This window comes from Arxiozyma heterogenica (genome assembly GCF_036370985.1).
Source record: "Arxiozyma heterogenica strain weizmannii chromosome Unknown scaffold_9, whole genome shotgun sequence".
In the NCBI taxonomy this organism is placed as follows: Eukaryota; Fungi; Ascomycota; class Saccharomycetes; order Saccharomycetales; family Saccharomycetaceae; genus Arxiozyma; species Arxiozyma heterogenica.
Genome location: NW_027042662.1, coordinates 267094 through 292454, shown reverse-complemented (window position 1 = coordinate 292454; position 25361 = coordinate 267094). Strand labels below are relative to the sequence as shown.

Below are 25361 nucleotides of genomic sequence, written 5' to 3'. Positions count from 1 at the left end.
AATGAAGAACATGAATACTAACATAGATTCCAGAGAAAAGAATATGAAAATCGAAAAGAACAAAAAACAACAGACTCGAAAAGAATCAAACATTAAAGATATACATAATAAGTACAATATAAAGATAAAAAAAACATACTCAAAAAATAAAACTAATGACAAAGTAGTTATTGATACAGCTGCTGGTATACATTTGGTACACAATAAAGACTGGTTATTAAACTTTTCATCATTGATAAAAGGACCAGAATATTGGGGTGTAGGGGATGATAGAAACCCAATAGAAATACTTGGAGAAGGGATACTACCAATTAAAGGAGGTAGAAATAAAATAATTGGTGTTACAGCATACTATTCTCCAAAACAAGATGCAACAATTTTGTCTGCAGACAAACTATATCAAGAAACTGGCATTACCTTAGACAAAGGGTATGAATCGCTAGTGAACAAAGAAAATGAGTTTGATACGAAAACCTTAAAATTAGGAAACACCATATGGGTCGATACAGATAAAATTATAGCTGTCAAGATGACTGATAAGATAATTAGAGCAGTTAAACCTATTAATCCATTAGCGATAAAACCTAATATCACACTTTTAGAAGCTCACTTACGTTTAAATCATTTTCCAGCCAGTGGAATAATAAAATCAATAGAAATGAACAATTTTGATGATGTGAAAATGATAAATGATAAAAAAAATTCTAAAAATATATGGTGTGAGATATGCGCTTCAGGTAAATTACATCGACACTTTCATTATACTGGTTCTATGAATCACTACACTTCACAAAAGGAACCAGGTGCTTCTTGGAGCTTGGATATATTTGGTCCTGTTGAGCATGTTAAAGAAAGATATTTACTCATAATGGTGGATAGTGTATCGAGATTTATTATTGCAACAACCCATATCAAGAAAAATAAAAATGAAATAGGAGAACAAATTGGATACAATATAAATTGGATTGAAAAACAATTCGATGTAAAAGTTAAAGAGTTAATCATGGATAGGGGTAAAGAGTTTGACAATCACGTAGTTGAAGAATTAGCTCACGAAAACGGTATTAATATTATATATACTTCTACTGAAGATCACCAAGCTAATGGAAGAGCTGAAAGAGGTATAAGAACAATTATTGAGGACACAAGAACATTATTGCTACAATCAAGACTTCCCTTAAGGTTTTGGACATATGCAGCTAAAGCTTCAGTGAATGTGAGAAACTGCGTATATAACAAAAATGTTGGAGAATCACCATTAATGAAAATATCAAAACATAAAGTGAAAATTAAATTAAGATCATTCATACCATTTGGTGCCCCAGCTATGATATGGGATTACAGAAGCAGAAAAACAGAAGCACCAGGAAAAAGGGCTATAACACTATCCAAGGATCCAAAAGGTTTTGGATATTATTTTTATGTACCAAAAGAAAAAAGAGTGATAAGTACCACAAATTATATATTACCAGATTATACAATAAATCACAGTTTAAATGAGAAGAAAGGATATGATATTATTGGTACATTTTTACATGAGGTCAAAAACAAAATTGGAGATATAAATGACATTGATTATGACGAGAATGAAATAGTAACATTGTTACCATCAGATTTTGAAAATGAACATGATAATCTGGTAGATGTTTTACACGAAGATGAAATAAGAGTTAAAGAACATTTACTAAATGACATCCAAGAAGAAATTAACGATGTAACGCCAATTATTGAACCTAGAAGCATAGAAAATATTAAATTAGATGAATTGTTTGACGATTTTGAAGTTGAAGAAGAACATATCAGCGAGGAAACGGAATCAAGAGAGTCATTAGGAGAAGAGCTGATTACTTCTCAAAATACTGTAGACACAGAACAGGATGAACAAGATGAACTGAATGTGAACAAATATGAACCAGAAACTAATTATAATGATAATAATAAAAATACTGGTGTCGAACAATATCCGGAATTAAACAGCACATATAAATCTCAAGAAAATGATCAAGCTAGTTTCATGCAAGACTCATTGGTAAGTAAATGGAAGGATATATTGAAAAATAAGATTGAACAGGAAGAAATTAAAACAAACATTATTGAAGACTCATTTAAACATAGTAAAGCATATGCCTTGGAGAAACTTAACGAAACACATACAACAGAAAAGAAATTAGAAACTGATAAACAACTAGTCTTAGAGAATGACCTCAATATAACACTACAGGAACCTGATACTCTTAATATAGAACAAGAAGACACACAAAAAGAAAAAGATAATGTTGAACAACGGAAAGTATCAGAAATAGAATTAAGCAATAATGAAGGCGCAGAAAATATTTTGAAACATGAAGAAATAACAACAATGGATACAAACATAACAGGTCAGATAGGACATAATTTAAAGAAATCATCAAAATCATTGAGATCAACTAATAATAAATTACATCAAGAAATTAATGACAATGTTAAAAATTTTATAAAACGGAAGATAGAAACTGAACACAAAAAGGAAAAGGAAAAGAACAATGAAAATAACAGTTTACAACAAGTTCTAGAAAGAGAAAAGGCACTGGAAAGTAATGATATTAGTGTTGCTAAGATTGACGAAGAACAAGAAAAGTATTATGATGCTAAAGAATCTGTTTCACTAGTATCTACATTACCAAAAGAGGAAGATAATTTAACTAAATCAACCAATACTACAGACTGGACAAAAAAAACTTTACTTCCTTAAGGAAACCTAAAATTAAAGAATTAAAGAAAAGATTATTAGAAAACAACTTCGAAGAAACCAATCTTGATAATATCCCCAAGATTAATTTAACTAATATTGATAAAAAAATAAAGACTTACACCCTAAGAAGATTTTTAAGAAGAAAAAGATAATTCGTTATATTACTCCTACAGAAAAATGGGAAGAATTCACACCTGAATCACGGGGGGAAAGTGTTCCAGAAAGAAAGATTAGAGCATTATTTTATAAACAAGCTATAACTGAGAATCAAAATTTAGAAGAAAAGATTAAATTCATAGAAGCGTATAATAAAGAATTACAAAATCTAGTTAATATGAAAGTAATTGATTTGAATATTGCCATAGACAAAAGTAAAATACAAAAGGATAAAATCGTAGGAACAAATTCTATTTTTACGATTAAGAGAGATGGAACTTATAAAGCCAGAATTGTTTGTAGAGGCGATCAACAAACAAGCAGTAGTTATAATGATATTGAAACATCCATTTTAAGTCTTGATTCATTGCGAATTCTATTGATTATTGCTAACAATAAGAAGATGAAATTAAAGACTTTAGATATCAACCATGCATTTTTATATGCAACCTTAAATGAAGAGTTGTATATACAACATCCAAAAATGCAAGAAAGGTTACTCCATTAAGAAAGGCATTGTATGGACTAAAACAAAGCCCTAAAAGATGGAATGAAACCTTAAAAGAGTCTATGAATGGTATGGGTCTATATGATAATATTTACTCACCTGGATTATTCGTTTCAAAGGATGGTAATTTAATGATAGCAGCATATGTTGATGATTGTATAATTGCTGCTAGAACAGATCAAGAATTAGATGAATTTATAAATACATTGGAAAAACAATTCTCAATAAAAATAGTTGGTGGAATGAAAAATAATATGCTTAATACAGATATTTTGGGAATGGATTTGAATTATGATTATGAAAAAGGGGAGATAGCATTAAGCATGACTAGCTATATAAAGAGATTAGAAAAGGAACATCCAATGATATTAAATGATAAATTAAAAGAAGAAATGATTCCAGATATTGATAAGTTTAAAATAAATCCAAAACAAGATAAATTAATTATGACTAAAGAGGAATACAAGAAGAAAGTAAGATATTTACAAGAGTTAATCGGTAAATTAAATTATATTAGGTCTAGAGGAAGAATTGATATAGAATGTGCAGTAAGTAAAATGGCTCGATTAGTTTTATATCCTCATAAAAAGGTAATTGAGTTAACCGAACAAATACTAAAATATGTTTATAAAACACAAGATACAAAGACTGTTTTTAAAAGAGAAGAAGTAGAAAATATATCAAACATCACGGTGATTTCAGATGCTTCGCTAGCATCTGAATTTGATCTTAAATCAAGATGTGGTGCATTAATATGGTTAGGAAACAATTTTTTCCATGGATTTTCAAAAAAATCATCAATTTTATGTACATCATCAGCAGAAGCTGAATTAGATGCCATAAATCAGGCTGAGAAAATTGCATTGCTATTAAAATTGAAATTAGAAAAGATGATGGATTTTAAAAACATAAGAATATGTGTAATTACTGATTCCAAACCAGCATTGGACTGGTTGAAACAAGATTATTTTAAAGCAAGAACCAAATTTTTGGGACTTAGAATTGAAAGATTAAAAGAAAGAATATTAGATTCAGACTTAAGTCTAAGAAAAATCAGTGGAAAAGAAAATCCTGCAGATCCATTAACAAAATCCACTACTAATAAAGATATAAATAAATTAAGAATGATTGTACAACATGAATTAACACCCAAAGAGTTGCTTCCAATCACTGTCCTCTGGAATGCTGGTAATGGAAATCATTAAGTTATAGTGAACAGGAGGAAGTTATAAGAAAAACCAATTAAAGGGGCATGTTGGAAAATGAGAGTTTATTACTGTCATTTTCATAAGAATTATTTTTAATTAGTTTTTCTATATATTATGTGGTGTACGGATGTACATAATATCAGGAAAACATTTTAATTGTCACCAAATATGTCTTTCGAAGATTTGAAAAGAAATGAAAAACTTTAAAAGAAAACTTAAAGTAAATAAAAGAATGTATACTGAATACACTATATAATAAATATGTACAGGTATTTAATACAAAAACATAACAAGTATCTATAACTTAATGATGTCTATCATTACCATGGACGCAGAAGGCTCCAAATTCCAACAGTTTTATATGGTTTCTGGATATATAAAAGAAAAGGATAAGATATAAAAAGATACTTTATTTATTTTTATATAACTCCTATGTATATATTTATATGGTATGTACAAACATAAGAAAATAACAAGAAAAACATATAAACTAAAAATATTTAATATGCTCACCGATTGTGACTGTAGGAGTTTAGTAGTATCTTTATAAATATTCGATAAGCTAGAGATCCAATTTACCAATAAGTTAATTCATGACAGTATTAAATACAAATACCACTACTTTGCATGAAATTTATATTATTTTACTTACTTTCTTTTGCACTACATACTTAATATTCATAGATAACTAGTGTACATTATAACGAATTTTATTTTAACTTTTCTTTTATATGCTGTTATAAAATTCTTTGTCATTTGGTATGCAAAATTTGGATTATTAAATATTTCTCTAATCTCATTGCAACAAAATGTACCATTTAATGTGACACAGTAACAATAAATGACTGTAGTCCTAGACAAAATCTTAAGTAATTTAGACTAATTACAAAAATCTAAATTACCTCATACCACAGGCGCCTCTGTTGTAATATGAAGTGGTGAAATTATTTGTATATTTCGGGGAAGCGCAAATAATATTAACAGTTATTCAAATAATCGAGACAATAATCAACTATAGTTGATAATATAATTACTAAAACAGTCTTATATATTGAGCGACTTATATCGAGCTAATATATTTATTCAGAGTTACTTAACTTGTTACTTGCTTGTTATTCTATTTTTTGTTCATCTATAATATATAAATTATTTACAAGAAAAGTTATGGAAGATAATCTCTTATCTCCTGAAAACGTTGTCCTTTTATATGTTTTCTGGAGTTCGATCGATTATTCAGATTAGTACATTAATGATCTGACTGATTCAAACCCTAAAATTTATTACATTAATTTAGGTGCACTAGTGGATTAGAACTGCACCCCAATTCTCTAATCATTATGATTAGTAATACACGTGGGACTTATTAAAACAATAAGTAAATTCTAGATTTTGCCAAAATTTTATGTAATCTAATCTCTTTATTATGCAGCATCTAATGTTGTAACATGTGTATGGCTTATTAAGACAATAAATAGTTCTAGATTCATTCAGGATCTTATGTAATCTTGATGGTTATAACTATTCTATTCCACAACAACACCCCGATAGTCTCTGGGCGTGTGGCGTAGTTGGTAGCGCGCTCCCTTAGCATGGGAGAGGTCTTCGGTTCGATTCCGGACTCGTCCACTTGGCGAAGCTAGGCATGCTAGGTCGCGTTGTCGAGTTGGTATTGTTAAAGTTTCTTTTTTTGCAAAATTTGTAATATCAGGGATATCATAAAATTTTACAAACACACATAAAAATAGATACTATCAACGAAGAGACGAACAACAAACGAAGAGAGAAAAAGGATTGAATAAGAATAGATATTTAGTATATAAGTGTATACTATTTAGTTCTAGAAGATTAGGGATAGAGATATATAGACATATAGGAATATTACATCTAAAGATATAGAAAGAGTCTATATCTTATATCTATCCAAGTGAAATATTATTGAGATTTCAACAAGATTAACTGTTATCAGAAACATATAACTATTAGGATATTATAGACGCAGATATCTCCTACGGTTATGTGTTTCTGATAACAGTTAATCTTGTTGAAATCTCAATAATATTTCATTTGGATAGATATAAGAAATGAACTTCACTCATACACAATGAAATTTTCAGCCTGTACTATTTCCCACATAAACACCTTTACGTATTGGCACCTTATCTTTGAATTCAAACAATTCTGAATTTCTATGCCTCTTGCTATAATACAATGATTATCAATATTATGCTTCGACTATTGAATCTCTAGACATTAAAAGCATAGCTTCCATATTATGCATATAATCGATCATCGCCTTATATACATTTTGTCTTCCTATCGAAGGCATTAAAAAAATGGGTAAGTTATTGCGTAATAAAAATGCAAAAGATGAAATATCTATAGTACCAATCAGACAAGCTAGAATACAATCGCCAAAGGAGTATTAGTATCTAGATATTTAAAGGTTGATTAAGGAAATTAGCCATTAGAACGAAATTATAATTCGTTCAAACTTGCCAAATAAAATTGATCATAAAATGCCAATCTATTGTTGTATATTTAGATGGCGTTTTAGTATGTTCCAAAGATCAGCGATCTCATACGCAGTATCTCCAGCCAGTGTTTGACAAATTTCGAGAGGTAAGGTTATTTGTTAAAGAATCTAAAACAAGCTTATTTCAGACAAACATTAAATGGCTAGGCCATTGGATTAATGCAACAGGTATCCAAGTTGACCCAGAAAAGGCTTTCGCAATAATAAATTGGCTCACTCCCCAGACAGCTAAAGAACTGAAACAATTCTTAGGTTTATGTTCGTATTACCAAAAAGTTGTTCAAAATTTTAGTGAGATTACCAAACCACTGCACAAGTTTGCCGCTAATAAAGCAAAGTAGAGCTCAGATCACAAGAAGACATTTGAAGAATTAAAAAAAGGGATTAGTGACTGCACCAGTGCTAAAGCCATTTTCGGGTACAGATATTGTCAGAATTACAACATATGCTAGTAAAGAAGCAAGGGAAACAGCACTTAAATTAGTGGACGATAAAAATAGGGTTATTAGTCCAATTATATATCCTTCAGAATTACATGCTTTGGTTAATCCTACTTGCAATTGAACAAACTGCTAAACTTTTCTTCATAGCCAGGCAATGCTACAAAAGGAGATACAGCAACTAAAATCTGATACTTTATATTATATAAAAACGTGGCTAACAGCACGCAATTTATATAGTTAAGAGTACCATATGTTTTAATAGGTTTTCCCGTTGACTTATTCAAATACTTCACCTGTCCATCGCCTTGAAGATTACAAAATACTGGAAAACCAGTAGGAATTGCAAATCTTGTAACAAATTGTTTCTTAATCCAGTTAACAATTTTTTAGATCTTTATCTAACACAGTAAATCCTGGAATACCGTATTACAATACAACTTTTTTTCAAAAATGCACCTACAGCCTCTCGAGTAAAAATCCTTCCTTACTTCAATTTGTTGTTTAACAAATATTCCATAGGTCTCCACCTAATTTGCATAGAAATCGTCAACGAGACTGGCGCTAGTCTAGTTTTACTGAGAATTTGTATGTAAATTTTACATCGACTTTGTTAAAAATTTTAATAAAAAAATTTTTTCAGATTTTTTTTAAACATTTTTGCATTTTTTACTTCATAATTTTTCTGTTTTTCTCTCTGTTGTATAGTGCTATTTTATACGCAATATTGCTTACTTGCTACGTGCGCCCAGTACTAACATAAAAGTAATAGTCAAATAATATACAATTTTATAATTAAAAATATGCCACAATTCTAATCTTCAAGATCCTTCATTCAATAATAGATGCAGCTTTGTACACAGTTATCAATCGAGAAGGTACTTACGTTGCTCTAATTCTCTTTTTTTTTTAAAAAAAATAAGAATTTCAAAGTTGAAGGATACTCACCTACGCTGACATCTGTCTCTATTATTAGTACTACTATCATTTAAGTCTCTTAACTTCTTTTTTTTTTCTCTTCTTTTCATTTATTGCAAATATCTATTCATTTTGCTATTTCTCTATTTATAAACTCTGTTTGCTAAGTTTTCCAACATTCTGCTCATTTTTATTTAATACCTCTCTAACACAATTGCTTTATTTTGCCTTTGTTTGATCTATGTTTAAATTACAGATCATTTTAATCCCACCGAGGGCTTCAGATTTACAGGTTCCAAACTGTGCAATAATTGGTAATCCAATCAATTCAAATGGAAAAATACGATTTCCTATATACAATTCTAAACACAACAAGTTAATCTCTATTACCAACATTACTAATCCACATTTTACTGTTAACACTAACGCTAGCGCCATTAACCATAATAGTACCTCAATACTGAACTGTAGTACCTCCACAACTTCAAACTATAATATGGCAATTGCAGCTAACCACCACAGTTTAAAACAATGGAGACTTAAATTGAACCAAATAATTGCTTATCGAAACCAATTATTTCAAAAACATTGTAAAAAATTTTTATTATTTATTAATTTACAAAGTGATTTAAATCAATTGGCCAATGAAATTTCATTAAAATTTAAGGACATGTATCCAAATTTTACAGATGATTTAAATATTCTTAGTATTCAAGATAATAATGGGAATGATCTAGATCCTGATTACATTGTTAAAGATATATTTAATACAAACAATATTGTTAAAGTGTTTATCGACAAAGATATCGATTGGAATAATCCTAAATACTTGGAAACAAAGTACACAAGATACAATAAAAGAAGAAAAGTAAATCCTAAAAAATATTCTAGTAACAAAATCAACCACAATTACAATAATAATAACAAGAATATTCCTAATATAAGAATATATGCATCAAGAACACCAGAAGTTTATAGAGATATAGATTCAGTCATTATGGACAATACAATAGATCAAAGTATTTCAAAACCTCCCGCAAACTTCCAACCCTCAGATATTATATCGACTCCAAAGGTATCCCCATCAAAAACAAGAAATATAGATAATAGAAGTATAGAGAAAGTTGAAGAACATGACGAATTTTATGATCAATCATCTCCAAAGGAAACTTTATTGGGTACACCAGTCATGTCAATTATCACACCAAATAAATTGACCGATTCACAACAGAACTTATATTCAACTAATAATTATCTTACAGAAACAGTTAGACATTCTGATTCATTTAAAACTGCTACTCAAAATATATCAAATAACATTTCCCCAATGAAAACTCCTACGACAAAAGGTAACTTTTTAAGTTTACCAATTAATGGAATATCCTCCACAATCCATGATACTTCTAAAGCTATTCTGTCACCCTCAAATTTATCAGTGAATATAAATGTGTCCTCTAATAATAAAAATCGAACATCTGTTGAAATTAGCAATTCTAGCATAAATAAGCAAAAAACAAAAAACATTTTAATAAACAAAGAATTAAAATTTGAAAGACCAAGTGCACTGTCTATGGCTAAGAGAGCTAGTTTACAAAGACAGCAGAGTACCCTAGCAAATGCTAGAGGCTCACCTATGAAAGATGATCAATCGTCCAAAAAATTGTCAGAAAATGTACATTTGGCCGAATTACCTACTAAAACAAGTAACATATTAGAGTCAAAAAACAAATTTTTGGAAAATAATAATAAATCAAAAAGTATATTTGAAAAAATTATGGAACATCAAAAAAATTCAAGTTCTAATAAGAATAATCCTAATATTATTACAAGTAAATTCCAAGAGGAAAACAACTCAGAAGGACAAAAAACAACACAGATCATTAATAATAATAGCTATAATCCAAGTAATGTGGTAAAAAGTCATGATCCTAACTCCAATGATCAGAATCAAGAACGAAATAAGTCTTTATTGAACAATAATAAAGACCAAAGTAATCATCAACAAAACAATGATCAAGTAAGTTCCTTGAGTGTGAAGAACCATCTATCCAAAAAAAATGAAGACAAGAATAAGTCTTTAATCAGAAAATTGGATATTTTACCAGAAAATTCAATAGTCAAACATACACATACTATTGAAAATAATCTTTTGGACGCAAACATAAACAAAAAGGTCGAAACATACTCTAAAAGCAACATCGATACAAATTCTTCTAAATTATCTCTACAACAAAAAAAAGATAAAAAATTCGAGAAACCTAGTAATGATTTGGAACATCCAAATTATGATTCATTATCAAGAAAATCTTTTAGCATACAGCATAATATTTCACCATCATTATCATCAGTTATAAAATCTAAACAAACTTCTCAAAATCCTAAAATATCTAAACCTAATCAAATTGTAGATAAAGAATTAACCTATGATCAAATGACTAAACCATCCACTCAAATTTCTGAAATCACAACTATTTCTAATAATTTGGCACCAACAAATACTAAACTAATATCGAAAGTATCTCTACCATCTCCCAATATGTTAGTAAGTAGTCCACATGATGCATTATCCACATTAACACATAATCAAAAAATAACAACAAGCTCAAGTAGAACTTTAGATCCTCAAATAGCAGCTGGAAATAAACCTTTAAATCATAATATTTATCACAATATCTTACCAAATAACCCAAGTTTTCAAAAGATTGAGTTATTGCAAATATTTAAAAATAATAATCTTAAAATTCCACCTTGGCTGTCAGAACATCAAAATTTTACCAATGAAAGAACTATTGGTAAATCCAGAAAGAAACCATATTTAACTGTTTTAAATAAGGATATTGACAACTCCAAACCAGACCCTAGGAATATTCTACCTTCAAGAACACAAAGAAATGCTGCTCGTAAAGCTTCATTAAAGTTGTCGGGACAAGCTGCTGCTTTAGAAAAATATGATAGTGACAATAACTTCAATCCAACTGAAGAATTTGGAAGTTATTCAGAGAGCGAAGTAGAATATGAATCAACAAGCTCTTCAGGAATTATGACAGATACATCCTCTGATGAAGAAATCATTGCTAATTTAGCAAAAACCACACCAGACTCCACTGTATTGAGACATGATCTAAAAGAAAGTATCGTTAATGATGGCATTACCAATACAAATATCAAAACAACTGCTAAATCTAAGCAAGCTCAAGCACAATCAAACGAAAACCATAATATATCAGATATTTCTGCTCATAATATCAATAATAGGCAAAGCAAATATGATAAATTAATAAATAATGCTTCTCATAATAAAACAATGTCAAATGAGATCAAAAATTTTTCTTCACAGAGGGAAAATAACACACCAATCAATAATATAAGTAATACTTTATATCAACCATTTGTTCTTCCTAAACTTTCACAGTCTGCTGTAACTATTGTACCGGAGACAATTATTCTATCCGATGAATCAGATGATTTGAATGAACTAGGAAGTTCTAAAAGGTTTAGTAAAAATATTCTAAATACACACATTTCTAGTTTTAATAACCAAAAAGCAGGTAAATCTATATCAAACAAAAAGGATGATGATATTGAAGCATCTTCATTTATGAATTATTTAAAACATCCAGAAGTGGGAGAGGATTTATTACTTGATCTTGATTCATCAGAATCAAATGATGGTGATGATGATAATATATCGAATATATCATATAGTTCTAGTGATATGTCAATAAAAGAGATGGAACAAGTTCAGTTCACTGTCAAAACTTCCAACAATATACCATATTTGGACGAAACTGTGCATAATTCGTCCACACCACAAAATACATCAAGAAGCACTTCTATATTACATTCAATTAATTCGAAGTCAACTTCTATTGATAATCGAAGTAGTCTTGAATTCGTGACCAACACTTCAACAAAAATCTCCAATAGATTACAAAGGCTAAACAATATCAACTTAGAAGTTACAAGGAAAACTAGTCCAGTAAAAGTTTTTTCTTCAGTAAACAGATCGCAAGATCGTTTAACGGAAGAAAGGTTAGCAGAAACCTCTTCTGAATATGAAACAAGTGATGCTGATTTATACGAAGAATAAATGCTAAATTAAAAAATGTAGATTCTTCTATGGACTCTTACAAAAAAAAAATACTTCTTTTTGAATATTTGTATAGCCAATTTATACGATTTTTTCGCATATTATATATATATTTGCATCAATTATTTAAAATATCATATCTAACTCATATTTCAGCCAATTTATTATTCCCCTTTACAAAGTTTATGGCATCTTGTTTATCGATTTCAACAACTGTTGAAATCTTATTTTCGTATTTAACTTTATAGAAACGATCTGCTACCTGCAACATTTCTGTTCTAAAAGTTGTACAAATGAATTGAACATTTTTAGACAATTCTTTGATCGTATTTGCTACTGCAGTTCTAAATTGTTTGTCTAGAGCTGCATCAATTTCATCAAACAAATAAAAAGGTGCCGGATCCACCATTTGAATGGCAAGAATCAAAGCAATTGCACAAACTGTCTTTTGACCACCAGATAATTGACTAACATGAACTTGTTCATCATTTTTTGAATTGAAAGAAACTTGAATAGAAACACCTGAATAAACAGATTCAATATCGTCTGTTTCATTGATTTGAGATAAATTCTTATTCCTATGTATTATTAATTTTGCTGTACCTCTTGGGACCAACTTTTCAAATACAGCGACAAAATTTTCAGAAACCTTTTGAAAAGTTTTTTCCACAGCATCCAATTTTTGAGCTTTTAGTTTTTCAATTAGTTCCTGAATAGAAAATTTTGATTCATCTAATTCATGAGCTCTTTCTGTAAGTTCATTTCGCTTCTCATCGAATTTATTAAAGTTTTCTAGTGCTCTTTTGTTGATATTGGTCATACTTGAAATACTTTGGTTTACTTGATTTAATTCTAGAAGAAGATCCTCACTGGATAAATTAGAATATTTAGCTAAAAGATCTTCTGCTAAGAAACCTATTTCCCTAATTTTTTGTTGTAACTCATCACGTCTGGACAACAACATTGTTTTCAGTATCATATTCTTTTCAGTATTCTTTTGAAATTTCTCTATCTTTTTAACTAATAAGTGCTGCTGAGAATTAGTCTTTTCTAATAATTTAGAATTATTGTTCTTTTCACTTATCAAACGATTTATTTCCTTTTCAACTTCACTAACTTCTTCAATAGCGTTTTTTTCTTGCTCTGAAAGTCTTTCCTTTTCTCCCTTTAGTAGTTGTAAGTCACTTTCAAGAGACGTAACAAGAGAATCACCGGATTTAGAAATTTTCTTTTTTAATTCTTCTTGTTGTGGAAGAAAGTTCAAATCCAATTCTGCATTTAATTTATTAATAGTAGATGTTATACTTTCCAAAGAATCTACAGTTAAATTAATACTATTATTAGTATTTTGAATATCAGCACCTATATTCTCTAACTGTTGTTTTTCTTTTTCAGATAAATCATTACTAAAATCCTTGTCAAGATCCTTAGTAAGAGTTTCTATCTTAACATTAATAATCTTCATATTAGTATTTATTTTTTCCTTTTTTATTACTAATGCATCAAGTGATTCTTCCATGATTCTATATTGACCTTTTTTACCATTCAATTTGGTTCTAAAACTCTCAATATTGGTTAATATAGTCTCGCGCCTATTAGAAAGTATTCTCATTTCTCCATTCATTTTATCAATCAATGAATCGATATCATGTAAATGGCTTTTCATATCTTCTAATTCTTTTCTTATCTTTTCATGTTCATCTCTTGATTTTGACAAATATTTTAATGCATCTATTCTTGTTTTTTTATACTTATCACGGTAACCACCGGTCAAAACACCTCTTTGATTGGCTGTATCACCATCTAATGTAATTGCATTTAATCTATATTTTTTAGCTAAGTTTAAACCAGTTGATAAATCCTTCACAACAATACTTTTACCAAATACATGTTTAACTGCTTTTTCGAATTTAGGATCGTATTTAATTTTTTTGATTAACGGTGTAAAAAATGATGATTGATCATATGGAGGAAATGTGACTGATTTATCTTCTTGAATTCTGTTCAATGGAACAAAAGTAACTCTCCCACCCTTCATATTATGCAATTCTCTCATCAGAATGGATGCAGTTTCATCTGTATCTACTATAATGTGAAACAAAGAATTTCCACCAACAACTTCTACACATGTTTTATATTTATCATTAACTTTGATTAATTCACCAAGCGTTCCAAACACTGAATCTGGTGAAAGTTTCAATTTTTCAGTAATTTCTCTACAATTTGTGATTCCGTTAGCTACTGATTTACTCATAGTTTCATTAACTGTTCTTTCAGAATCTTTTAAATCAGCAATTAAAGTATCTAATATTCCCTGAAGTTTTTGCTCTTTTCTCCAATATTCTTTACGAATATCAATATTTTCAGCATATGCAGTTTTTAAATCAGACAATTTTGAATTAATATCTTCCAATTCTGACGTTACACCCGGACCTTCAATAGAATCGTTTAATTCTTCAATTTCTTTATTTAAATTAGACAAGTCAGATTCTGTCCTAGCTTTTTCTTTTTGCAGTTCATCCAGCTTTTGGTTTAAGTCTTTTAAAATAAAAGATTGCTCATCAATCTCATTTTGAATCCAATTGTTTCTTTCGTCTATTGTGTTAAACCTACTGTACTTACTTTTTTTTAACAATAAGTCCCTTTCAACTTGTTGTAATTGAGTTAATTTTAATCTTAAGTTTATTTCTTCTTTAGTCAATTCTTCAAACCTAGGTCTGATTTTATTCAATTTGAGATAACGATCATCAATTTCTTTATTAATAAGATCCAAGTTTTTATTATCTATAGCACTCTGTTTCTCTTCTGACTTTATTTGATCTTGAGTATCAGCAATTTTAAGGTTTAATGAAGTCAATTTATCAACAATATCATTACATTTATTCTTTGCTTGATGTAAGTCTGTACTTTTTTTTAATTTCAAATCATTCTCAATTTCATGTAACAAGTTAGTAACATTGGCTATTAATTCTTCCCTTTTATCCAATTCTTCGATATATTGCTCAGAGTTATTTAGTGTATTATTATAATCATCATCGATGTTTTCAATTCGATTCAAAATGTCATTCAGCTCCCTATCATATAGTGTAAATAAGAAAACTTTACGTTTACTCTCTAAATCATTATATTTTTCTAACTCATCCTTTTCAATTTCCATTTCTTTTAATTTATCATTTAATTCTTTCAATTCTTTCATTATCTGTTTCCTTTTAAATTCAGTCTCTCTCATGTTCTTTAATGAGGCATTCAACTTAATTTCAAAGGATTTCGCACCTACTACATCTTCTAATAATTGTAGCCGCGTTTTATCCTTAGCATTAGTTAAAGCCACAATTTTACCCTGTGGAACAATATTGTAGGGACTTGACATTGAAAACCCTGCTGTTTCTAATATTCTTACAATATCATTTTTTGTGACATTCCTGTCATTAATTTGATAATCATCCTTTTTCAACCCTACTGTTCTTCTAATAAACACTTCATCATTAGGTCTTTGAATAATCCCAGAAGATAATATCATTCGATGATCTGGATCATGAAACACTAATTCCACGGAGGCAGACATAACTGACCCTGCACCTTGATGAATCAGCCCTTGCCTATCTTCCCTTTTTAAAACAGAATATTCTTCACTCAATACAAATCGAATAGCAGCAAACAAATTTGATTTTCCAGAACCATTGGAACCAATTATAATGTTATGATGTGGGGAAAAATCGTCAATAACCGTTTCATTTCTATAGGTTTTAAAACCTTTTATTACCACTCGCTTGATATACATATTCCTCCTTTTTTATTTAGGCTCCTTCCTTCTCTCTAATGAAGTTAGACGTTTTAGCTTTAAAGTATATGTTACCCACCTCAACGTAACAGTTCAACTACAAGGAATTGGAAATAGACAAACCAGTTCTCAAATTATGTATACCTATATTTCTCCATATGATGAAATATTCAGCTTTGTTATTTTTCGTTTTTTATTTTTTACTTTTTATTTTTTACGACAATCCTAATCTTTAATGCTTTGGAGATCTATTTACGCGTCACCAACACGCGTAAACTTTTTTTCTTCTTGCTCATCTCACATTTTGTTTGAATATTTGGAAAAGATGAAAGATTTTAATTGAATATTGAATAGTTCCGCTGATCTAGCAGGTTTGCTGAAGTGTGAAACTACGACTATTATCAGACGTATGCCAGTTTATCTAGACATTAATTCTAGGAACATTTCATTGGCAGCAAGAAGAGTTTTTCAAGAAATATTTATATAGGTCTCAAAATACAACTTAAGGGAGAAAATAGAGTAATATGGCTGACGATCTTGCAGATTTGGAACAAGATGTCCTTTCACTACAAAATGAATTAGAATCTCTACGTTTAAAATCCACCAATCTAAAGGATAGAATCAGTGAATTGAAAAAATTTGATCCATATAAAAGAAGTGTGAGAAAGAAAAAGGCAAGGATACAGAAACAAAAAACTACCAGGCGGGCAGAGAATGATGACAACCGAAATAAAATAAACAAAACTTCTAATGTTTTAGCCACAGAAAGTATAACAAATGCAACCAAAGTAAATAATCCTATGATAAATAATGTGATGAAAGAATTCGGATTTATATTTGAAAAATATCCACAATTACATGATATTTTATTCAAAGATTACAGACTCAAAGATGGCAATTTTGACACTGAACATGATAACAATGGCCACATAGGTTCTGATGTGGAAGCTAATTTTTTGTCTTTTTCTGAGTCTGAACCTAATTCTTTTAAAGCTACTTCTTCTGCAATGGTTAATAACAGAAATTTTATGACACCAAACAAAAAACAAAAGAAAAATACAAATGATTCACAATTAAATGAAGATGATAATTTGCCTGAACATGAATGGGTACTAAAAAACCAACCTATTATTGAGCATAAAATGTTTGATACAAGTGTGGGTGATTTATTGGATACCACAATCTTGTCTTCACCTTCAAAAAGGAAAAACAGACCACAAATGGGTATTGATTCAGAACAATATACAAAATCCAATCACTTAAAAAATCAAATTTTATTAGAAAATATGTTTAGATTGTTTGGTGTAACCTTTTTTCCTGTTATTGATCCGACAGATTTACAATTAAACGTAGAGACGCAAGAATTGGATATTACAAGAGAAATGTTGGGGATCAGATTTGATATATTTAATCAAATGGATAAACAATTCGAAACACCTTTTTATATCTTGTTAAAGAGAAAATTAAAATCTCAATCATGGTCAATTTTTAAACACACCATTCCAAATTATATAGACATTGAGTTATTGTTTGTTAATATTACAATCAATGGGACTTCTAAAAACGGATTTGAAGATATCTACATATTTGCTAAAGAAATTTATCTACAATTATGGAAAAATTCAATTAGAAGTCAAATATTCAATGATTTGTTACAAGAAGGAATCATATCTATTATATATAATGATATGAGATCAACTAGAGTTCAGTTTGAAATATCGGATACACCAATTAAGCTAGAACTACAGATTAAAGAAGATCAAATTAAATCTGTCCGAGTACTAGAAGGTTTAGATAACGATACTGAATTACAATCTACTATATCAATAGTTCTCATAGGGTCCATTTATGACTTAAAATATAAATTGAATATGATTAGATCAAGTAATAACTAGCTTGTCTTTTTTTTTCTTTATTTTTTTTGTTACTTTTCAATTTATTTAATTGAATCTTATTCACTTTTTTTTGTATTACTATCAACTTCTACTCTAAGCCCTCTGTTTTACTTATTACATGGTCGATGTTGGTATCAAAAAGTACATAATTAATGGACATACATGTCCTAGTATATATCCATCAAATTTTTCCCACCATGTATGGTAAAACGTTGAAGTTGTAAATAAAAGAAAGATCCAAATATATAAAACGAAATAAACCATATAGTGACATATTTGTACCAATCGATTCTTTGTATAAATCCTTTTCCAGTCTAATGAACGATAAATTAACCAAATATCCAATCTGTCCAACTCAATCCATAAGATAAGACTAATATTAATTAAGAAACAGAAATGTCCACTTATATCAAATCCACCTGCCCATTTACCATTCAATGACCTACATTCTTCTGAATTTTTTATTTTTGGATTTATCACAGAGTTCAATTTACATGATCCACCTGTAAAAATAAATAATCTATCGATAAATAGAAAGATAATATATAATATAACATTTTTCATGACAAATTTTATTGTAAATGATTTAAAGATAGGGAAATATTTACACCTCACTTTAGTATTATTATTATCAGAAATTAACGGATCCCATTCCTTGGTTCGTATATATATATTCGTAAATAAAAGTGAAGCAAATAAACAATTCCAAATTGTATTACCATGGTATGCAAAAATTTCATTTATTAAATTACCTCTTTTAAATGGATAAACATTTAAAATAATCCAATTCTTTAAATTTTGAGGAATAATTAGGTCCAATATTACACCTGCTACTAAAATAAATAAATAGATATAAAATACATGTGGCCATTTAAATAATTGCATAATTACTATTATTATATTAAATCCCATACACCTTTTTTCTCATCTGTACATCTTCTTTCTTCCTTAATAGATTATATATATATATATATAAATGACCTTCATTTTAACCAATATTTTCAAAAAGAATTTGTTAATCTTTCTCAATAAATTTAACTATTTAAAAAAAGTTTGCAAGTATAGCAAACGTCAAAAAAAAAAAAAACACAAATACATACTTCTAACTGTAGAAAATATCAATTAGAGAAATAAAAAAGAATTATATCTTTTGTACGCAATAAAATAATAAAAGAATTAACATCTATAACTTTTCTGTTCAACTATATATATATATATATAGAGAGAGAGAGAGAGAAAGAAACTTCTTATCTAAACATTATTTTCCTCTTTGAATAATTCCCAAGCTTTACTCAATATACTAAAAACGTTTTCTGCAATCATTTTGTTTTCTAGGTCTAATGAATTAGGAACCTTATCTGGATGTGTCTTAGAAGCTGCTTTTAAATAAGTTACTTTAACTTTTTTTGGCATAACCAAATCTGTTAAAGAAACAGGTGTCCATGAAGTCCAAGTTACCACCTGTTGTAAATTAGATAATAGATGACGAATATCTGTTGGTTTATTAGATTTCCATTGATCAATCTTCAATGTTACTTGATCATATAGTTTTTCTTTTAAAATACTTTCTTCTTCCAGTTTAGCATTCTGCTTTTTTATTTTGTCTACATTTTCTGTGTTTTTAGGAATTGATGGAGAGGAAGTTTTAGCATTAAGTGCAGATTTGGTGTTAGCAATAATTGTAACAGATAAAGGCGACGTGTCTAAGTTTGTTTTCTTAGAAGTCAACTTGAATTTTTCCGGATAAAGAATCTTTTCACAACGTCTTTTCCCATCTAACACTTTGTTAGTAATGACATTTTTATCTAATAACTGTTTATAGATGTTTAACTCATTATTGAAATCTTCTAAATGTCTATAACTCTCTGCACATCTTAACATTATTTTGATCCAAATATCTTTAAATGTTCTTTGTGGTTTGCTGTTAGGTATAATCTGTTCCCAATTCAATTTTGTAGTATTATTCTCATCTATATTATTTGGCCATAACTTTTTACATGTATCCAATAGTTTAATTATGTTGTTATATTCACCAATTTTTAGCTGGGAAATCATAATATTTGAGATTGCAATAAGTCTCAAAGGGTGATCCTTTGGTAATGTATTTAAAGATTTTGTATATTGTTCTAAAGCATCTGCATAATGTCCATTTTTGAAAAGATTGGTTGCATTGTTTTTAAATTCTTCATAACTTATCAATTCAATGTCAGTTATTTGTAGTTGCATAGACGAATGAATGGTTGAAGTTGTAGTATTTGGTGTCTGGTTATTTACAGGAGTATCCCAATCTAACAGAACTTGATTATCATTCTCTGAAATTTGATTATCATTTTGATCTTCTATAAGCACCGGAGGTGGGGGAGAGACAGAAAGAGAAATCGTTTTATTGTTTGTTAATGATATTTTTTCATCATCTTCTTTTATGAGACTGTAATTGTGACCAATACTAGGGCTATAATCATAATCATTGATATTAATACTATTGGTATCAGAATAACTATTTAATGCATTGAAACCTCCTTTATATCTATCTACATCGAACCCTTTATTAAAATCAGTTAAATTCAAAGATTGTACAAATTGCTTGCTTTTATTAAACATGTTTGTCAAAGTATTGGTAAAAGATTCATTTTGCTCGTTTGAAAAAGGATCAATATTTGTGATTCTATTATTATTATTAGTATTATCATTATTATTGTAGTTGTTATTTTTATTAATTTTATGGTATTTTTGCTTTAGTGAAATTGTGTCATAATCCAAACCGTTTTCATAAAATTGTAATGATTTATTAAAGGAATAACCTAAAGACATAATTCTAGCAATTTCCATATCCTTAACCTCATCAACAATTGAAGAAGATTGAGAACTAGAGAATACAAGATTTTCATCTTTAGTTTCTGTATTAGTACTAATATTAGTACTAGTATTATTATTAGATGGTCCTGGTAGTATTGTTGTATTTATTGTATTTGTATCACTGACGTTATTAAATATAGAATATACTTTATCCCAATCATCATCTTTATTACTATTACTATTATTATTACTACTGCTATTGATATTGCTATTGATATTGTTACTTTCTATCGGATTAATTGAATTTGGAACAAACAAAGAATTAGATGGTATCAAGGGTTCCATAATTTTATTAGGAGATAATATATTGACACTAGACACATCTTGTTTAGTATTAGCATTGTTGCTATTGTTATTGCTATTGTTATTGCTATTGTTCAGTTTATTTTCTTCTTTTAATTTATTATTATTAGTTGAAGTCTCATTTTTCTTGAAAGAATCTAATAAATGCGCAAAAGGATCGACCATCGTTGTAAGATTCTAGATCAGTTGTTTTGTGCTTTGTTATATGTTTTCTTTTTTTTTTTATGATTATTTATCCTATTCTATCTTTTGCTTGTACCAATTGATATAATACATCTATATCGTTCTTATTCATAAATATTAAAATATGGTAGAAGTATGATCTGTGCCATATTGTGCATTTGCATGTATATATACAATATGTTAAATGCATAGTTTATTTTATTTTTTTTTGTTTGAGGAATCATTAACAAAGAAAAAGGGGATGGATAAACGATCACATGACATTCACGTGCCAAAAAAAGATAAAAAAAATTTTTTTCCCGAACACACAAAAATTGTAAAAGCAAAAAAAAAAAAACAATAAGAGTTGGTTGATTCCGTCAAGAGAAGGAAAGAAATACAAGAAAGATATACAAGTGGATATCAAGTGGTGTTGGTTAAGTGATAAAACGTGTGTTTTTGTTCTGGGTGAAGTAAAAAGGTACTAATATAAACACATAGAGAAATAAATAAAAGAAACCCTCCCCATTCAGCAGGCTATTTCATATTATTTTATATTGTATTGTTTTATATTGTATTGTTTTATATTTGTTAAAGATGCATCTTATGTATACATTAGACCAAGAAGGTAAAAGAGTTTACACATTGAAGAAGATTACAGAACAAGGTGAAATTACCAAGTCTGCCCACCCAGCACGTTTTTCACCAGATGACAAGTATTCTAGACAAAGAGTCACTTTAAAGAAAAGATTCGGTTTATTACCAAATGGATCTAACTAATGATTTTCATATAATAATATAAGCATATGGACTGAATATTAATTAATATTTTATATGTTTCTAATACATAGTTGTATATTACTCTACATATATATACATACATACATACACACATACACACATATATGTATATATATGTAATAGAATTCAATATTTATTTTTTTCGTTTATCATATTTTGTTTAACCTTCTGATGGAGGTTTTAACTGTCCAGTAGTAGATATGTTAAACTGCAAAGATTCCTGATAGTGATCACAGATAGTAGCAATATTACATAGTTGTTGATTCTTCGAATTCAATATCGACAACTCTTGGTTCAATGTTACTACACTTTGGTTAAGTCTCTCCACATTGCTTATTATACGCGATAGTAAACTCCTTTGTGTTTGTTCAAACGGATTTTGCATCTAGAATTTTATAATATCACTCTTTTTATATATATATGTATATGTATATGTATATGTATATGTATATGTATATGTATCTGTATCCGGAGGCAAGTAGATAGGTAGATGTGTAGACATTCGTGTGTGTTTGTAGGTCTGCTGTATACACGCTTGGCGGTAGTAGTAGTATAATACACAGCAGTTGCACAACGCTAAATAATTCAGATACACCTACAAGGGCTTCTTTCTCTCTACAAGAAGTATCTTTTGGTTTACTAAGAAGCTCTACAGTATGTGGTGTTCGGATGTACACAGTTGGTAGCGGTACCGCTGTGGGGAAACCCACACCTCCTGGACTTCGATGACCTTTCCTGCCGTTTCTTTTTTTCTTAGTCTTTTTTTTTTATTTTTTTGTTTTTTTTGTTTTTATTATTGATATTGTTATTGTTGTGCAAAAAAATTTCACATTGTGCTCAAAATATTGTATATAACCCATGAATATATATGCATGGTCATCTCATCTTAGCCCAGCTTATGCCATACTTACCCGCAAGCCCTCGAGAACATCTGAATGCATTTGTATCTGTTATAATTCCACTGTCACTCCTGCATCCCCCCTGCCCCCTCTTCATTTTGTCTTTCTTTCTCTCGACATATACTTAAACATTCATATACACATACATATATTACTATAGAACATGCCAAACGATTCGATTGAAATTAAAACTATCTGTTCAGATGTAGAGAATTCCCAATTCACTCTGACCGTAAATAATGAAGAAGAAAATAATTCTGATGATAACATTAACAGCAAGACGCGTACAAGAATAAACAATCCAATTAATTCAACCATATCGTCTGATTCAACTCTTTCCTCCACTTCCACCTCTACGATCACAAATAATAACACTAGCAATATCCCCACTTCACAACACAGTGACACCATCTCAAATAATATTCGTTCTCGTTATATTCATAATTATCACCAATTGCCTAGAATCAAAATCTTAGGGACAGGTGGTACTATTGCATCCAAAGGTGGCTCTTCCTCGGCCACCGCCGGCTATCACGTAGATCTGACTATTCAAGACATGTTGGATGCTATCCCCGATATCTCCCAGATTTGCGAAATTGAATACGAACAACTATGCAATGTTGATTCAAAGGACATCTCTGAGTCCCAACTTCTCTCAATCTATAATGGTATATCATCTGCCTTGCAAAAATTCGATGGTATAGTCATCACTCATGGTACAGATACGTTGTCGGAGACTGCATTCTTTATTGAATCCACTATAGACTCAGGCGATGTCCCCATTGTTTTTGTTGGTTCCATGAGACCCTCCACAAGTGTCTCTGCTGACGGCCCAATGAATCTCTATCAAGCTATCTGTATCGCTTCCAGTTGGAAATCTAAAGGTCGTGGTGTCTTGGTCTCCTTGAATGATCAGATCTCTGCGGGTTACTATATCACAAAGACTAACGCCAACTCTCTTGATTCCTTCAACGTTAGACAGGGTTATTTGGGGAACTTTGTTAATAACGAAATCCATTATTATTATCCTCCTGTTAAGCCACAGGGAGTACACAAATTTAAATTGAAACTGAATCATGACAACAAGGATAAGTATAATGGTAACAAATTACCTCTTGTATGTATCTTATATGGACACCAAACTATGGACCCTGGAATTATTGATTTGGTCAAAGATCATTATGATGGGATCGTTATTGCTACTATGGGTGCAGGCTCATTACCTGATGAAGTCAATGACAAGTGTGTTTCTTTATTTAATAAACCAATTGTTTACTCTAAAAGATCGATGGATGGGATGATTCCTATTGCTAATTTACCAAAAAATGGCAATAATGTAATTGCTTCTGGGTATTTAAATCCAGAAAAATCAAGAATCTTATTGCAACTATGTCTTTTGTCCAATTATTCACTTGATGAAATTAAATGTGTATTCAATGGCGTTTATGGTGGTTAAAAATTTACATAAAGACATAAATACATACGTACATACGCGCATATATATAGTTCAATATCTGTTACACTTTGTTGATAAGTTTTATTTCTTCTTGGATTGTTCTGCATATAATAATTTTTTTCAATAAAAACAGTTTTGTTACACAATTATATTTGCCAAGTTGTTAATATTTAATTATAAGAAAAATGTAAATGTAGTGTACAAATGTGTGGATTCTCTCTCTCTCTCTATATATATATATATATAATTAATACCTGCCATTTTTTTTTTTTTGACTTCTTCTTATTTAAGTTATTTCCCTTCTACTGACATTTTCTCTCTTGCACCATTACTCTATTACTGCCCATTCAAAGCAAATAATATACACCAATATCATATCACACTCTTATTTGTTCAGAATATGCATAACCTGCCACAAAATATACCCTTTCTAAAATCAATTTGTGACATTCTTGAAACGACTAATCTACTTTTGTGTATCCACATCCACACACCACGACGCTTGTGAGTTTAACTAAAAATAAAAATCAAAAAAAAAAAACACATGGAATAGAATCATTGGAAAATTTCACTTCAAAGTAACTTTACGTCTTCCAAGGGAGAAACAAATAATAACTACTAGTG

At 29.4% G+C, this 25361-nt stretch overlaps 10 protein-coding genes and 1 non-coding gene across 11 annotated transcripts; 7 read left to right on the top strand and 4 right to left on the bottom strand.

Annotated features, from left to right (window-relative positions):
• Nucleotide 1: 1 nt before the first annotated feature.
• On the top strand, nucleotides 2-2731 carry PWA37_005157 (uncharacterized protein; the record flags this gene model as incomplete). The annotated part of the gene is made up of 1 exon (XM_064861613.1): nucleotides 2-2731. The coding sequence occupies one exon, from the start codon at nucleotides 2-4 to the stop codon at nucleotides 2729-2731; it is 2730 nt and encodes a 909-aa protein (XP_064716568.1).
• Nucleotides 2732-3457: 726 nt separating this feature from the next.
• PWA37_005156 (Ty1/Copia family ribonuclease HI) lies at nucleotides 3458-4600 on the top strand (the record flags this gene model as incomplete). Its single annotated transcript, XM_064861612.1, has 1 exon — nucleotides 3458-4600. The coding sequence occupies one exon, from the start codon at nucleotides 3458-3460 to the stop codon at nucleotides 4598-4600; it is 1143 nt and encodes a 380-aa protein (XP_064716567.1).
• Nucleotides 4601-6156: 1556 nt separating this feature from the next.
• PWA37_005155 lies at nucleotides 6157-6230 on the top strand. The gene has a single exon. It is a non-coding gene; the product is annotated as a tRNA-Ala (tRNA).
• Nucleotides 6231-8735: 2505 nt separating this feature from the next.
• NET1 (Net1p) lies at nucleotides 8736-12584 on the top strand (the record flags this gene model as incomplete). The annotated part of the gene is made up of 1 exon (XM_064861611.1): nucleotides 8736-12584. One exon carries the CDS (start codon nucleotides 8736-8738, stop codon nucleotides 12582-12584), a length of 3849 nt encoding a protein of 1282 aa, XP_064716566.1.
• A 145-nt stretch (nucleotides 12585-12729) lies between these two features.
• Nucleotides 12730-16365, bottom strand: SMC3 (cohesin subunit SMC3; the record flags this gene model as incomplete). The annotated part of the gene is made up of 1 exon (XM_064861610.1): nucleotides 12730-16365. The coding sequence occupies one exon, from the start codon at nucleotides 16363-16365 to the stop codon at nucleotides 12730-12732; it is 3636 nt and encodes a 1211-aa protein (XP_064716565.1).
• A 524-nt stretch (nucleotides 16366-16889) lies between these two features.
• On the top strand, nucleotides 16890-18260 carry MCM21 (Mcm21p; the record flags this gene model as incomplete). Its single annotated transcript, XM_064861609.1, has 1 exon — nucleotides 16890-18260. The coding sequence occupies one exon, from the start codon at nucleotides 16890-16892 to the stop codon at nucleotides 18258-18260; it is 1371 nt and encodes a 456-aa protein (XP_064716564.1).
• Nucleotides 18261-18374: 114 nt separating this feature from the next.
• On the bottom strand, nucleotides 18375-19172 carry YFT2 (Yft2p; the record flags this gene model as incomplete). Its single annotated transcript, XM_064861608.1, has 1 exon — nucleotides 18375-19172. One exon carries the CDS (start codon nucleotides 19170-19172, stop codon nucleotides 18375-18377), a length of 798 nt encoding a protein of 265 aa, XP_064716563.1.
• A 339-nt stretch (nucleotides 19173-19511) lies between these two features.
• On the bottom strand, nucleotides 19512-21584 carry SWA2 (auxilin-like protein SWA2; the record flags this gene model as incomplete). Its single annotated transcript, XM_064861607.1, has 1 exon — nucleotides 19512-21584. The coding sequence occupies one exon, from the start codon at nucleotides 21582-21584 to the stop codon at nucleotides 19512-19514; it is 2073 nt and encodes a 690-aa protein (XP_064716562.1).
• A 594-nt stretch (nucleotides 21585-22178) lies between these two features.
• Nucleotides 22179-22361, top strand: NOP10 (snoRNP complex protein NOP10; the record flags this gene model as incomplete). The annotated part of the gene is made up of 1 exon (XM_064861606.1): nucleotides 22179-22361. One exon carries the CDS (start codon nucleotides 22179-22181, stop codon nucleotides 22359-22361), a length of 183 nt encoding a protein of 60 aa, XP_064716561.1.
• A 181-nt stretch (nucleotides 22362-22542) lies between these two features.
• DAD4 (Dad4p) lies at nucleotides 22543-22767 on the bottom strand (the record flags this gene model as incomplete). The annotated part of the gene is made up of 1 exon (XM_064861605.1): nucleotides 22543-22767. The coding sequence occupies one exon, from the start codon at nucleotides 22765-22767 to the stop codon at nucleotides 22543-22545; it is 225 nt and encodes a 74-aa protein (XP_064716560.1).
• A 677-nt stretch (nucleotides 22768-23444) lies between these two features.
• Nucleotides 23445-24737, top strand: ASP1 (asparaginase ASP1; the record flags this gene model as incomplete). The annotated part of the gene is made up of 1 exon (XM_064861604.1): nucleotides 23445-24737. One exon carries the CDS (start codon nucleotides 23445-23447, stop codon nucleotides 24735-24737), a length of 1293 nt encoding a protein of 430 aa, XP_064716559.1.
• Nucleotides 24738-25361: the final 624 nt, after the last annotated feature.